This window comes from Sylvia atricapilla, chromosome 6 (assembly GCF_009819655.1).
Source record: "Sylvia atricapilla isolate bSylAtr1 chromosome 6, bSylAtr1.pri, whole genome shotgun sequence".
Classification (NCBI taxonomy): domain Eukaryota; kingdom Metazoa; phylum Chordata; class Aves; order Passeriformes; family Sylviidae; genus Sylvia; species Sylvia atricapilla.
Genome location: NC_089145.1, coordinates 11,377,909 through 11,392,819, shown reverse-complemented (window position 1 = coordinate 11,392,819; position 14,911 = coordinate 11,377,909). Strand labels below are relative to the sequence as shown.

Below are 14,911 nucleotides of genomic sequence, written 5' to 3'. Positions count from 1 at the left end.
CTTCATGCACGTGACACCACATTTCACAAGCAGACTGGATCAGGTTTTAACTGGAGTACCCCTCAAAAAATTCCTCACAATCACTGTTTTAAGGACATGCTCAAGACCACAGGATACTGTAAACAAAGTAAGTTCATATCAGTTTAGTTGTGATATTTTTTGTGATCAGTAACACACAACTGTAAAAAGAAAGCCACTCCTAGAACAGTACGTATCAAATCAAATAGATTTGATTTGGTTAAGCCTGAAATACAGGAACAGTATGATGTAGAGACACCCATCACTGAGCTGCTGGCCCAAACAGCAGTAAGAAACAAATTGTGGAGTGACTGTACCAGGAATAGCTCCTTGGAAAGGCTGCCTAATTCTTCCTCACAATCAGCAGAGGTGCCTGTTTCCATTCCTTAGCACTGGGATTGCAAGCTCAAATCAGGTGTATGTGCCAAATCATGAGGAGCTGATTCTACTGCAAACTGCCAACAGGAAAATCTTGCTGCAGGGTAGGATGCAATGCAAGTTGTGGCAGCTTTTACAAATACCAGGGATGTTTTCTGCTGCCTGACAAAGCCTGCTGCCTCAGCCTGCTCATCACAAAGAAACACACTGTCTGCTTCCCAATTAATCACCATCTTTGTTTAGGCAAGAGGAGCCACAATGGAAGGACAAGATTCTGTTCCTAATTAAGCCAGTGCATTCCATTTAAATAACGAGTTTGTACTAGCACAACAGAGAGCAAAGCTCAGCCAGAAGAGAGTTGTTTGTTTGTTGGAATTATCTCAATATTTTTCTCTGGGAGAGTTCAGAAGCTTGATCAGAGGATAGAGAAGTCACAGATCCATGGCTCCCTGTTACATTCCCACAGAAAAAGCATTGTCAGATCTTTTCCCCGTTATGCCAATCAGCCTTTCAGATGTTGCCTCTGCAGAAGAAAATGCAGGTGCCTTTAAAACACCTTGCAAGTCACTTATACAAGGAACCCTTTGTATTTCATACCCTACATTATAGGCCCATGCCATTGAAGTCAGTGGTATTACATTGAGAGAAAATACAACTTAATGCAAAAATAACAAAGGCACTGTAAAGCTCTAAGGAGTGTAAAATAACCCTAAAGGGGAGTTTTTTTCTCTCTGCTTTTTTCTCTAACTGGGACAAATTCTATTCCTATCTTCAGTAATACATCCCCTGTATATGCTTGCCCGGCTGAGTGGAGCTACTGTATCCTTACATAGGGGCATGCAGAGAACAGAATTTGACACAATGAATGGCTGGCCAGCTCCAAGCTGCAAAAGCTGTTTAATCAATACTGCCATTTTGCAGTAAGGCACATGTCTAATGCTAAGCTTCTAGCTACTTGAGTCAGGAATAAAAATAAATGGCATCTATTGTATGTGTGCACACACACAAAAGTTTTACGTGGCATGCTTTACTTTGAGGGCCAGTTAAAAGGTATTTATTACCAAAGAAGCCATTTAAATGCTGCTGGTCACTCCTACCATGGCCAGGACCAGCAGTAACAACGTTTGAAATAACGAGCAGCTGCTGAAGTGCTCAGGTACAGACAGCATGGGAAACTCACATTTGCCTGTTATCACTGTGATAAAGCCCAGCCAACACTGCAGTCTCTAAGCTGCACCAGGCCAGGCCCACTGGGACATTTGTGGTGCCTGTTGGTCTTATACACAACTTATTAATCAACATATAATAATAAATACATAACCTTAAATCGGTTTATAATCATCAATGGGAGCTAGCATTGGCATGTCCACAGCGGTGCAGCTCATACTCCACTCATTTTGAGGCTCTGCCACCCTACACCCCTGCAGCATCTGTTTGTCTCCTCCTGTTTTTCTTTTGCTGTTTTGATACTGGAGTGGTAAAGGGTAAGGCGTTGACTTTTAATGTTTGCAGCCGCTTTTTACCTCGTTTCCAGCTCCAGGCAGGAAGGTTTTGACTTTGATTGTCTTTCCAGGTGCAGGAAAAGGAGATTCCATCAGACTTCTCATAAATGGATAAACCAGGGCAGCAGATATTCCCCTTCTCCTTTCAACCTCATCCAGGATCTGGTCCATTAGTAAGACAAAAGTGAGAAAGAGACAGAACATGTCAACATCACACAGACTTTTGAAGCATCCTTTGACCCACATGTGCTTAAACACATGGCAGGTCAAAGTTTGCATCTCTTCATTACCATCAATCCATGTGTTTTGGTTACAAAATGAAGCCTGTTTGTGAATATAATTAACACAGAGGCAAGGAAGAATTAACAAATCTGGAAAAGAGGAAGAAGACTCAACATGACTAAAGGGATCTATATATTGTTGGGATTATGCCTGAACAACAGGGTGAGCCGAAGGAGAGAAAGATGAAGACAAATCCCATGATCACAGCCCAAGTGAGCATCACATCTCAGTGGTACATCTTGAAATTTGTATCAAGAAAAAACTTCCTTCTACACTAAGCATCTCTTCCATTTCAATTGAGAGGGCAGGAGAAAGTAGCAGAGTAGCAAAGAAAGCAATGTTGTCACTGTGACAGCAGGACAGAGCTCCTGGAAGGGTCCCAGCAGTGGCTGTCAGGTAAGAGTCTGTGCTGAGCTGGAGACCACAAGCCACCCCTGGAGCACACCCAGCTGCTCACACTGGTGCCTGCATTAAGGTCATTTTGTCTTGATGAAACAGCAGGCAATCTAGTCTTGAAATAAGCAGATGGAACTTCTTAAAGATAGAGGAGAATATTATTTTCTTCTCTCTTTGGTCACATGGGGCAACATGAATTAGATCACAGCTAAGTTTTTCCACATTAGACAGAGCATATAGATGATAAAGCTAAAGAAGACAGAAAGCAAGGTTCAAAGCAGTTAGTGGTTTGACCTGCAATGGTGATCTTTTAACCACCATTCCAGAGCAAAAGGCCATACAAGAGTTAGTGGGCCTGAGCCAGGCATTTTCTCTTGTTTCTCTTGGAAATGATTTTCACTAAAGCAGAACATTAAAAGACACTTAAGCACAAGCTGGTGACCTGTAACGAGAGCTGGTGACACCAAATGCCAACAGAGGCATTCACTGGTGCATAGTTTCCCCTTCCTCCCTGTGACATAATGAAGGCCTAACTAAAGCAGAGCTGTCCCTGTGTATATAACTTGCATTCCAGTCCTTGGAAGTGGCAGATAACCATAAATGAGGACATGGGTTTCACTCTTGTTGTGATTTGCAGCCCAGCCATCCTCAGCAAACAAAACCAGCTGCCCACGTGAGAAGCAGCGATGAAGCAGGGCAGTGCCCCAGGTCCCTTGGTGCTCCTGCACACTGCCAGCACTCAGTTGTGTCCCTGCAGCCACAGGACTGGCTATTTGATGCTTTTCATTGCTGGAGTTGGGGTCATGTGTGTGTCATATGCCTGGCTCCAAGGACCTTCACAATGCAAATAAAAGAAGCATTTAAACCAAATAAAAGTTGAGCAGAGATCCCAAGAGATAAAATGGTCAGAAACATCTGTTGAAACCATGACCAAATGAACTGGCTGGAAATTAAAATATCTGTGGTTCTCAAGTCTGTCTCAGCAATAGGTATTAAAACAGTGAGTGAACAGGATAGGCTTTGTGGAAGATGAAATTAATGCAAGTTACCAGGAATAGAATGATAAACATTTTAAACTAGAGGAATCTTTTTGGTTTTGTAATAAATAATATCCAAGATTTGATATCCCATGGTCTTTCATTGTTCACAGTGTAAGGTAGAGACAGCTATTCATTGTATTGACATCCTGTTGTCTGACCTTACACCTCAGCTGCAGTGATACTTGGTTGTAAGGAAGATACTTAGTTGTTTTTTTTTTCCTTCTCCCAAGTCTTCCTTTGAAAAATAAAGCACTATTGAAATTAGACAAAAACATAATAGAAAAAAAGAGCCTCCTGAGTTCTGCCCACACCCCGAGTGTGGTGAGCTGGGTGACCCTCCCAGAACAATGCATTCCATTTCACTCACAGATATCTGTGTTTAGATACATATTATGTCTAAGAGACACTGTTATAAATCCTTGATTTCAGAGCTTCATGAAAGACATCAAAAGCAAAATTGCAATTAACTATTTGCAACCCAACTGCTGTTCTTCACACAAGGCTTGTGTTAAACAAAGTTTTATGTAGAAAAACTTGAAATCTGCTTTGAAGACAATATTCTGTACGAATATAAGATCATATGAACAATATAAATGCTATGATTTTTATTAACATCAATGATTTACATACTCTTTTCAACTTTATTCCTATAAAAATTAACAAGTAAAAGCTGTGGAAGTTCTGAGAGATTTCCTATATCTGAAGTGAAAACCTCTGGCAAATTAAAACACAATCAGTTAAAATTGAGCCAATTAAAAAATTATCTGTCCTTTATCCTAGACTCCTAGGGTTAAAAAAAAAATATATGTATATATATATATAAATTCTATTAGTGTTAAGTGTATAGAATTCACATATCAACTAATCTTTTTTCTCAACCTCATCATTCCACAGGGTGTTGGAGTAAAAGTGGTACTGGCCCATCATCCAGACTATGGATGCCAAGAATTACAGCTCAGCACAGAAAGGCTGTAGAAAACAATGGAAAAAACTTCAGTCAGCCAGATCATACAGACACCCAGATGTTTTCTGAATCAATTTCTGCCTCAGTCACAGAAGTAATAAGACATTCTTTGATGAACTGAATAATAGGGATGGAATATCCAAAACAGCAACTGTAAATCAGTTATCTCCCATCAAAGGAAGGAATTCTTCCAGTCTGGTTCATCACTGCAGATGTGTCTCAGTAAACAATCAAATTAAAAAGCAATTAAAAAATATCTCCTTACCTTGGAAAATAAGTCAAAGCATCCCAGGCGGCTGATGACACAGTAAACTTCAGGTAGGCGTGGGCCTTTTCCATTGGGCTGATAACGGGAAAGAGGAGATGGGAATTACATATTCATGTGGAGCCATGAGGAAATACAGTTCTCTCTCTGACCACACAGTTGGCCATCGTGTGACATCTCTCACTATCTGCTTCTCCAACAAATAGCTGCTCTTGGAAAAGCATCATATTTCTTCCATAAGTCAGGAAACCAAAAAGCGCAGCTAGAGCTTATCCTCTGGAAATCACAGCGTGTCAGAGCTATATGCCAGCATCCCTCCAGCCTGCAGCCATAAAAGCACATGGGCCCAGGGCTGTAACTCATGCTCTGCTATCTCTGTCCCCTGCTCCTGCTGCAGCACCAGGAGCGGGGCCGTGTGCTGCAACACTAAGGGAGGCCATCACGGCTTCAGATCCCCACTGCCTCACTCCACGGTGTTCAGAGAGAAATCAGCCTACAGAAAGCGAGTTCATCACCTGGACAAAGGCAGGCTGCATGAGTAAATCATTAACTTCCTCAGACCAACTCGTGATAAATATGAAACTCACACAACTTAAACAGTGGCAAGCATGAATCAATGATACACATCCCTCTTACCCCCTCCCTAAGAGAAACTGTAAAGACCATCTTCTATAACCATCCTATGTAAGACTTGTCCTGGAGAAGCAAAAATACTCCCTCAGCATACTGGATTCTGCTACCCTGCCTGTTCCACTTTGTCTCTTTGTTGGACTCTACTGGTACAGTGATCAACTTCCCCGTGGAAGTGTTTGAAATTCACATACCACAGAGATGACAATCAAGAGAAACTGAGGGGCAGAAACTGTGCTTTTTAAACCTGAATATTGCACTCTAGACTTGGACAGTCAGCAGGTGCCTGCCTGTTATAATAAAGACCACAAAAAAAAAAAAAAAAAAAACACAGCTAAGTGAATACAGATGAGTCTATTTCTGGATCCAAACCTGCTCACTACACGTCACATCTCTGAAAAAGCAGAGCCCTTTTTTGTCCATATTAGGTATAAAATCCTTTCTAAAGGCACTAAGTGATTATATCAAGCATGTGGGATTTTGGTTAAAATCATTGTGTCAAATCTGCAGGAATGCCGAAGCCATGCCAGGAGCCTTGGACAGCTCCCAACCAAGAGCTGTCTCACTGAGTGCCAGTAAAAACATCACATTCCTGGGTCATCTATAAGACCAGAAACAATAACTGCTTAGCACTTACTCCAAGTTTCTCCTTTATGAAATGTCATTGCTTTCAAATGTCTTAAAGGCTTCATGTCTATGGGAGCTGGGATTCTTCCCTCCCTGCTCTCCCTGTGTAGGACATCCTTTTCTGTTATTTCAGAGACTTTTCCCTGCAAACAGCACAGCCTCACAGATGCACACGCACCAGCTGTAAGAACAGCAAGCAAAAGCCTTGACCAGGGCCATTCTGAGGGGCAGAACTTCTCAAAGTTATAGCACTGGCAACCTTTCACATAACCTCCCCTCTCAGTCATCAGTTTACACCTCACTTTAGATCGATCTGAGACACCCATTGCACTTTAGTTTGCTTCTTTCCTGGGAAAGAACATCCTACGGGACATGACACTCCTGCCTGGACTCCTCTCTCATCACTAGGGGAGACTCAGGCCCTGGGTCTGCCCATCAGCACCAGTGTAACCTCCACTCTTCCCAAAAGGAGCTCTCCCAAGTTGCAGGCTGTGCCCTACACGGTAGCTACACAGTCTTGGAGTCATGTCCTCCACCCAAGGCTCACTCCTGCTCACAAAGAATAGCTCCAAGATCAGGAAAGCAAAATGCTAAATTAACCCATCTGAGAGACACCCAAGTGACTCTGCCTTGGTGCACTGCACTGCTCCTGAAAGAGGAGAGATGGAGGGGATGATGTTTTGGGCTTGATTTGCTTTCCATTTGTTTTTGTGGAGCCCAGGATATTTTAAGCCTAAGTCCAGTATCACAAAATGAAAATGCTAATGAGTTTTGATGATAACAAGACAGTTTCCCAAAATGATGAACATAAACTGACAGGAACTTGGCTGAGATGGAGAAGCTGAGCTCTGCATCTGGGCTGGTTCACACGTGGCTCAGGACAATCTTTTTTATTGTGAGTTTAATCTGAATATTACTGGCTAAAGCCCACTCCAAAATCTTTGGCAGGAGAAACAAGAGGCTTTTGCTCCAAAAACCAAGCGTGCCATTTTGCTGTTTCAAATCCCACCTCCCTGTCCATGTGCTTGGATTCCATGGAGCCTTCAGAGACCTCCTCCCAGTCTGCCATAGCACTGGGCTGTGTGAGGGAAGTGGCCTTTGCAAAGCACATGCACTAGCCAGCATACCCAGAAACAGAGATATTCCTTAGTGGTGCCAGGAATCAGAACAATTCAAACACTGGGAGGCTAAAATGAATAGTCAGTCACAAGCCAGTTTCTATGGAGGCACTTGATTCCTTGTTAGGGCCAATCCGAATTCTGCCCATGAGAAAACTGTGGGTGTAAATCCAAAAGAACCTTTTAAAGACTTCTTGTTCTGTGAAGCATGAACTTTGGGTGCCAGAGCACTCAGTGTACACTGGGCTGTCAAACTGCTTGGGCAAGGGCAGGATGGAAGGGAGCAAGGAGAAAACAGGGTTTTCCAATGAGCTTTTTGCAGCTCCAAAAACAGTCTGCATCCCACAAATGTATGAATGTCCTTCTGCCCCCAGCAAATGCAGGTTGTCAGGTTGATCCCACCTAATAACTGCTTTCCATGTTTTCAGGTACACACTTCACATTCAGGCATCTGCTCCTCCATGGACTCGTGGGGCTGACTTGTCTGAGCCTAGAAAAGTGTTGGAGGATCAAATTTTATGTGAGAGGGAAGAGAGGTGTAGGATGAAACAGCCCCTGCAAGGGTGCCCAAATCATCTCTGCTGCTGACGTGTACACTCACTAGAAAAGCTGTTGCAGGATTGCCTTGGAGGTATCAAGATGTAACTGGAAAATTTCATGCTATCTATGGAAATGCAGATTGTCTGCTGTGGGACAATAGGTTACATTCCATTCTAATCCTGTTCCAAAATGAAACAAAACAATATAAATACATTTAAAGGGGATACTGTACAGGATTTGTAGAACAAACAAAACGTAATTGTCACTGTATCCCTTGAGGTAGTTTTGGCACACAGACCCCAAAAAAGGTCTGGAAGATTCTGAGATCTGAAAGGAAAAAAAAGTGGAACAGTTTGTTCATATCACAACACGCCAAAGGAGAGCAAGGCTGACAAAACACAATTGTTTCCTAAATGCAGGAATCTGCACACCAGACCCTGCAGAAGAGCAGCCAGCCATCCTCACAGGATCAGGCTGCCTGGCCCAGCCAGCCACGGAGCTTTTGCCAACAAGGCTGCCAAACAAACCAGAAGGTGTGAGACACCTCTTGCTGGGTATTACAAGAGCATCCCTCACCAGGACAGCTGGGGAACATTTTCTAAGGAATTAGCCTCACAGCAGTTGGCTTGGCTTAAAGTGGAGCAGTTTATAAGAATTTTAGGGGGGGGTTCATGGTTCTCTGTTATAGTGTGGCCTCGCCTTCCTCTTACATAATATCTGTAAAAACTGCATGTAGTTCCCAAGTTATGATTATTGCATTTCACAGAATTTGCAGGTCGAGAATGGGACTAACTGAAGGAGATGCTGTGCCCTCCTGGACATCAGAGCCATCCTGGCATAAATTTCCAAAACCTGCTCAGGAAATTGGACCTGCAAACACAAAAATCTGGCACTGGTATATAAAGAATGCCTGCAGGATTTACCTGTTCCTTGCTGCCTGTACAAAATCTGTATTTTCTGTAAAGAGATAAATCACACTGAGGCACACACCAGCGAGGCTGTCCCACCATGCACCGACCTTTGCAGGGGACATGAAATCGTTACACTTCATGAGCACAGCCAAATCCTGTGGAAAAGGCACTTCAGGTAACCACCCAGGTTCCACATTTCTCCCAGCAGTAAAGGAGGTTGCAGCACTCAAATAAAAGAAGATCTCTGCTACTTTTGCCTTTTCCACAGGTAGAGGAAACGCTGAGATGTTTCTCTGCAGCTTCCAAAATTCCCTCTCTTTCTAAGCCCCAGTTTTGCTCCCAGAAGGGCATGGCTGGATTTGCCCCACAAAGGGCAAAGCTGGTTCAGTGCACTTGCATCTCTCTTTCTTTTCCTTGGCTGAGTAGGCTGTACCAGTGGGATGAGATATGTCAGCTTCTCTGTGCCAGCATTTGGAATCCAGTTTAAGAACCTGAATGAAGTGATCACCCAAGGTGGCAGCAGCAGATCTGCTTTATAACTGGCTATATAATTATTAGACAGATTCAGCAAAGCGCTATTTATTTTCCCCTTTTTCTTTTTGGTGTTTGATTGATTTTTGTCTTATTCAGTGGAGGATAAAAATCTCCAATGCTGTCTCAAAACACTATTGATTTAATTCTGTTCCTGGTATTTCCTAATATACTCGGTCATCTTTTGCACCAGATGAAAGTTAATGTTCTATTTTTATGTTGTCCTTAATGTAGGGTAAATTGCACTGAGCTTTAAATGAGTTTAAAAAGCCTGTTAATGTTTCATTGAAAAACTGATTCAACATTCCTATGCATAAATCTCTTTTATGGTTATTTCAGTCTCAGAATATTTCACTCAGGTTGAGTGAAAATATTCCATAATTTAATTCTAACCAACATTTTCTGAGGTTTTGCTATTTTTCTCCCAGATAGACCTTATTATCCTTTTACACGACAACTAATTAAAAACAAATTGAATTGTAGTGCTGCCCTACATCTTGTCATGCTTATTTACACCAGCAAGGGTGAATTCTAGGTGCCTTCCTTGTTCACCCCTGAGTTACCCCCTGGCCATCCTTAGGTCTACTGCAGCACAAGCCTTCAGTGACATTTCCTGCCCACACATCACCCTCCTTGTGGCCCACTGTGACACACTGCTTTATACAGAGGGAGTCCCTGTGATGCTACCAATGGCAAACACCACCCTCAGAACTGGTAAACAAGGTTTCTGTTATGTTAGCTTAATGAAACTTCCCACAGATAGGGAAGCACACACAGCAACACCTCTCAGACTCCCAGGGCTCTGCCATGGACAGACAGCAGGGGAAGGACAGGGTCAGGCACAAGCACAGCACAGGACAGAGGGTGCTGTGCCAGTGACAGGGAGTTGCTCTGCTGGAAGCTACTGAATGCAGGTGTTCCCTGCCTGAAAAGGTGGGAAGTCATGCCAGAAAGGGAAGGGAGGGGAAAGTGCCAGTGTGCCTTTCTCTTAAAGGGGGCGGGGAGCCTATTTACAAACTCCTGCAGACATTGACATGGCACATAGAGTCAGCCAAAGACCCCTGAAGCATCCAATATTCATGTAAACTCCCCAACCCAGTGTGGGCAACAGTCATGAGAACATGACAGGAGCTGTGGCTCCCCACTCAGCCACTCACAAACAGCTCCAAACCTTTCTAAGAGATGCAAGGTCAGTGCAGGGACAATCAGCTCCTTTCTGTTTTGCTGCCATCCCATCTGGTGTGCAGGATGGACACCAGAATCCCTGTTTCCGTTGTGCTCCACCTCCCTTAACACACTCTGCAAGCCTCTGTGCAGAGTCTTCCCCATGAAACAGACACACTGCTGTGCCCTCAGTATATCAATTGTCCAGAGACTTCCCAGGTGATGAGACAACAGTTTGTAGGCTGCTCACCTCGCCTGTTGACCAGCCCTGGTCATGAGGATTGAAAATTGTCTGAGAAATCAGACTTCCCACTGCTGGCACCAGCCTGTTGCATGGCTCTGAGCTGCAGACTGATGACACAGTGCTGGCAGAGTCCTTTGAGACGTAAGCAGCTGCCCAAGAGATAAATACTACTCACAAATGTTTAGAAATACCAGCTTTGCCTTTTTTTCCAGTGTTGTAGAATTTCTGATTGTGCTTGGAAGTGTGTAACATAAAGAATTTATGAAGTAAGTGCTCACACAAGAAACTCCACATTCTCAGAAATTCGCTACAAACCTTGAGATCTATCTGAAATGGCCGTTACTAATTCGTATTTTAACTTGATCTCCTTACATTTCCAAATTTCAGAGTGAGAAAGCCCTGCCTCCTTTAAAAACCATGAGAGGCATCCTCAGTACAGACTGTAGTTTTGAGATCGTTTTTAAGAGAGTTCTGCCCTTTGAAGTGAGGGTGATGTACTTACCAAGAGCCTCCTGCAGTACCCGAACCGCCGGCTCCCATCCTCCCCAGTCAGCATGAAAGAGAAGGTCTCACTAGGAGAAAGTGAATTGTCCAGAGCTTAGAGCAGAACCACAGCATGGCTACAAGGAGATCACTTAGGGAGGGACACTCATCAGGGGAGAGATGCTGCCCACAGGAAGGTCTTCTTCATTAGGACATATTCTATGGAAAAATTCTGTCAGCAGTATGGTTAAGGACAAGCCAGCTGTCTTATCAGGAGAGGTGGGTGTGAGAGTCAGTGACTGCAGAAGAACCATGAGAATCAGATTTTGAGGGCAGTATTCCAATGCTCCTTTACCTTTAGTTCCTGGTTTTGGACTGAGCTTTGCTCCTAAAGGGAGAACCTTAGATATTCTCTGAGACTAGAAAAATAATTTTCTAATCCAGAAACAACACAGGTTTCCAAAATCCAACTCATTTTATGTCTCTGTCTAGGATAAATATCATTTGTGACAGAGAAGTAAAATAACAGTTTAAGGCTGTAATTACAGCACAGGTAAAGGGATGGGTCTGTGAATTTGAGCCCGGGCTGTGAAACATTCGTGACTGCGTTGCAAGTTTTAAATGGCTTTATATAAAACATTTCCTTGTGCTGAAATGCCAGGGTTTGTATAATTACAGATGTCTCTGGGGAGGCTTTATGGTGGCCTTTCAATACATTAAAGGGGCTTCTAAGAAAGATAGGAATGGACTTTTTAATAGGGTCTGTAGCAATAGGACAAGGGATAATGGTTTTAAACTAAAACTGGGTAGATTCAGACTAGCTAAAAAGAAGAAATGCTTTACAATGAGGGTTGTAAAACACTGAGACAGGTTGTCCAGAGAGGTGGTGAATGCCCTGTCCCTGGAAGCATTCAAGGTCAAGCTGGACAGGGCTCTGATCAACCTCATTGAGTTGGAGGTCTCCCTGCTCATGGCGGAAAGGTTGGACTAGATGACCTTTAAAGGTCCCTTCCAACTCAATCATTCCATGATTCCATCCCTTCTGCCTGTCCTGATATTCTGCACCTTTGGATCGACCACTTCTCACATATCAATGCAGGGGGAAAAAAATTATACGTTTGAGGTCACTTTGGAGAAAATGCAAGCCTGGCTCTCCTTTTCCTGCAGTCATTCATCTCCAAAGGAAGGAAGAAAGGGCTCCTCTCCTGAGACAGAGCACAGCTCTAAGAAAGTTCTCATATAGTAACATTTTGAGCCAAATGAAGGGGAAACCTGCAATGTTAGACAAGCACTCTGAGGTGAATGACTAGGGCAGGGGGTGGGCAGGGCCCCATCTTTTTAAAGATTTATTTTAAATGCTTCCATTGATTCTTTTGAGTTTAGCACTCAGAGGAACCTTCAAGCCTCTTCCCCTCAGCCACACAGGCCTGTGAGGCAGGCAGAATAGGGAAGAAAAGAACACAACTTCAAAAGAAAGAAAAATTAAATACAGCTGCTTGATCACAAAGTGGCCAAGACTCAAACTGCTGCTTCCTTAATTGGGCATCGACGAGGCTGAGGCTGTTCCAGTGCACTCCAGCATCATTCCAGCATCCCCCCATCGTGCAGAGGAGCTCTGGAGCACTCACCTGTTGTACTCAGAGACAGGGAGCCAGTCCTTGGCATCAGGGAAGCAGAACTGTGGGATGGCCTTGAGGCGCTCCTCCGCTTCCCGCATCTGCTTGGTTGGTCTCTCCAGCTGCCGGGAGAAAAGCGAGGTGCAGTCAGCCCCTGGAGTGTCCCTTCCCAGCTCTGCTCAGGGGCAGGGTCACTGGGCAGCTCTGGGAGCCAGGGCCCATCAGATTGTCCTGTATTTGTGCTTGGCAGAGTGAGGCATGACTCCAGGACATGTACAAAAGAAATAATCACTGCTGGGGTTTTACATTTTTTGAATTGTCTAAAACTCCCTTCTTGTACGATGGCCACAAAAAACACAGCCCTAACTCAAATACCTTCCTGCTGCAAGAGCACGAGAGAAATGCCAGAGATCAGCAAAAGTCTTTCCATTGACTTCAGCAAGTTTTGGAACAAATCCTAAGATAGCCAAAATGAGTTAAAAGTGAAATATTTAGAAACTGAATTAAACAGTCTTTAAAGCATTAGGCCAAATTCTCCAGCTCTGGAGAGGATAAATTTGAAAAGAGGGAAAGCTTTCATTACCTTCTCTATGGTCGTTGCTTTGTAACAGATTACACTGGAAAAATTCTGAAAGCTCCGTTTAAGAACTGGATTTCTATTCATTTTTCTATTTATTCACCTTACTGATCTTAGAATGAGCTGTACATAGGAATTTTTCTTTTACCTTGGGAAACTGGTATGTCACTTCTGGGAGATAGGTGTTTTTAGAGGGCTTCTTTTTCAGAGACACTACCACAAAATATTCAAATAACTCCCGCTCCTGCCACTCAATCAGCTCCAGTTCCAGGGTTCGATAACTTGGAGCCCTCTTCAGCATTGACTGGATGTGCACAAGGCGCTGGGTGTGAGCTGGCATTTAAAAAGAAAAAGGAATAAAAAAAAAAGAGACAGATTATACCTGAGACTGTAATGTGTTTGTGTAAGCCACAGCCATTCACAAAGGACTTTAAATTTGCCAGAGCATTATTCCAAGCATGCTCTCCTTTCAAAAGCAAACCTTCTAGTTAGTGAACCTTCTGTAGTCTCCCTCCCTAATTGCACCCATAAATCAAAACCAAGTACTGAAGTTATGCAACACTCAGTCACTGAAATAATTTGCAGTTCATACCTGCCGCCTTGCCAAAGGTCTGGCTTTTCTTCACACATAAGACTGAGTTATAAGCTTGTGTGGTTGTGCAAATGCACTGGGGCCTCCAGGATGGCACATCTAAGGCCTGGCTTACCCTGGTGTAAGACAGTTCTGTGCCCTGCCCCTACACAGCACAGCTTCTTGCTACAAACCACATATGGCAAGCCATGGAATAACCTCCAGGGAAGGGGAGGAAAGGAAAGATGTGCCAATTGCCTCCTGCTTTGTTAGAGCTAATTCAACTGGGGATGACCTTGAAGGCAAATAAGTGCCTTGATCCAGTGACTTGTTGCTTGATACCATGGAGCATAGGCCATTAACATCACTACCAGTGCTGGCACACCAAAAAAACCCACAACCAGCCTAGTAAAAGCAGCTCTCTGCATACTCTTCCCCAGCTCTTCACACAAGGATCTCTGGGCAATGGCAAAGGAAGTGTTAGCAGCACACCTCAAACCCTTCAGGCTCTACTCACTGCCCACAGCTTCCAAAGGCTGACTGGCCCTTATGACAGGGAATAAAGAAATATACCTGGTTCAACAGAAAAATTAAAAATTATTTTGATAAAGCACTTGGGTCTCAACGTGACTGCACAACTAAGGAAGCTAAATCTGCAGACACAGCCTGCCTGCTCCTGCCTGGAGGCAGCCCCACGCTGCAGGCCACTGCTTCTCATGTTTGCTAGAGGTGAAACCAAAGAGGCCATCCCACCAGATGGGCACCCAGTGCGTCCTGCCCCTACACAGGACAAGGGGGTCTTTAGTCTTTAGCTCAGGATGCCCTGAGAGCATCATTGTAACACAAAGTCTCTCAGGAGCAGTTGTTTAGAGAGACATCAGAATGAAGATCCTCTGTTCCACAGCAGTGGGGGAAAAGCCTCCCAGTTTCCAGTGAGATCAGAACATCCTCCCAGTAACAAAAGAGGGGAGGATATCTTGTTATCCTGTCTATCTTCCTTCATGGCCTACGAGAACAAGCAATCCCTCTATTTTCTGACACAAAAAGAGACAGA

General features: G+C 43.8%; 1 protein-coding gene across 3 annotated transcripts in view; it reads right to left on the bottom strand.

Moving 5' to 3' along the window:
• DENND2B (DENN domain containing 2B) overlaps nucleotides 1-14,911 on the bottom strand; it is a 144,507-nt gene that overhangs the window by 22,326 nt on the left and 107,270 nt on the right. For all 3 annotated transcript variants that reach the window (XR_010743782.1, XM_066320781.1, XM_066320782.1), the window contains 5 exons: nucleotides 13,435-13,619; nucleotides 12,722-12,831; nucleotides 11,113-11,182; nucleotides 4,846-4,923; nucleotides 1,920-2,060 (listed from right to left, as the gene is read on the bottom strand). Coding sequence is in view for 2 of the 3 variants with exons in the window: in XM_066320781.1 (XP_066176878.1) it covers nucleotides 1,920-2,060; nucleotides 4,846-4,923; nucleotides 11,113-11,182; nucleotides 12,722-12,831; nucleotides 13,435-13,619 (584 nt within the window). In the remaining variant the exon portion in view is untranslated. The remainder of the gene's footprint in view (nucleotides 1-1,919; nucleotides 2,061-4,845; nucleotides 4,924-11,112; nucleotides 11,183-12,721; nucleotides 12,832-13,434; nucleotides 13,620-14,911) is intronic.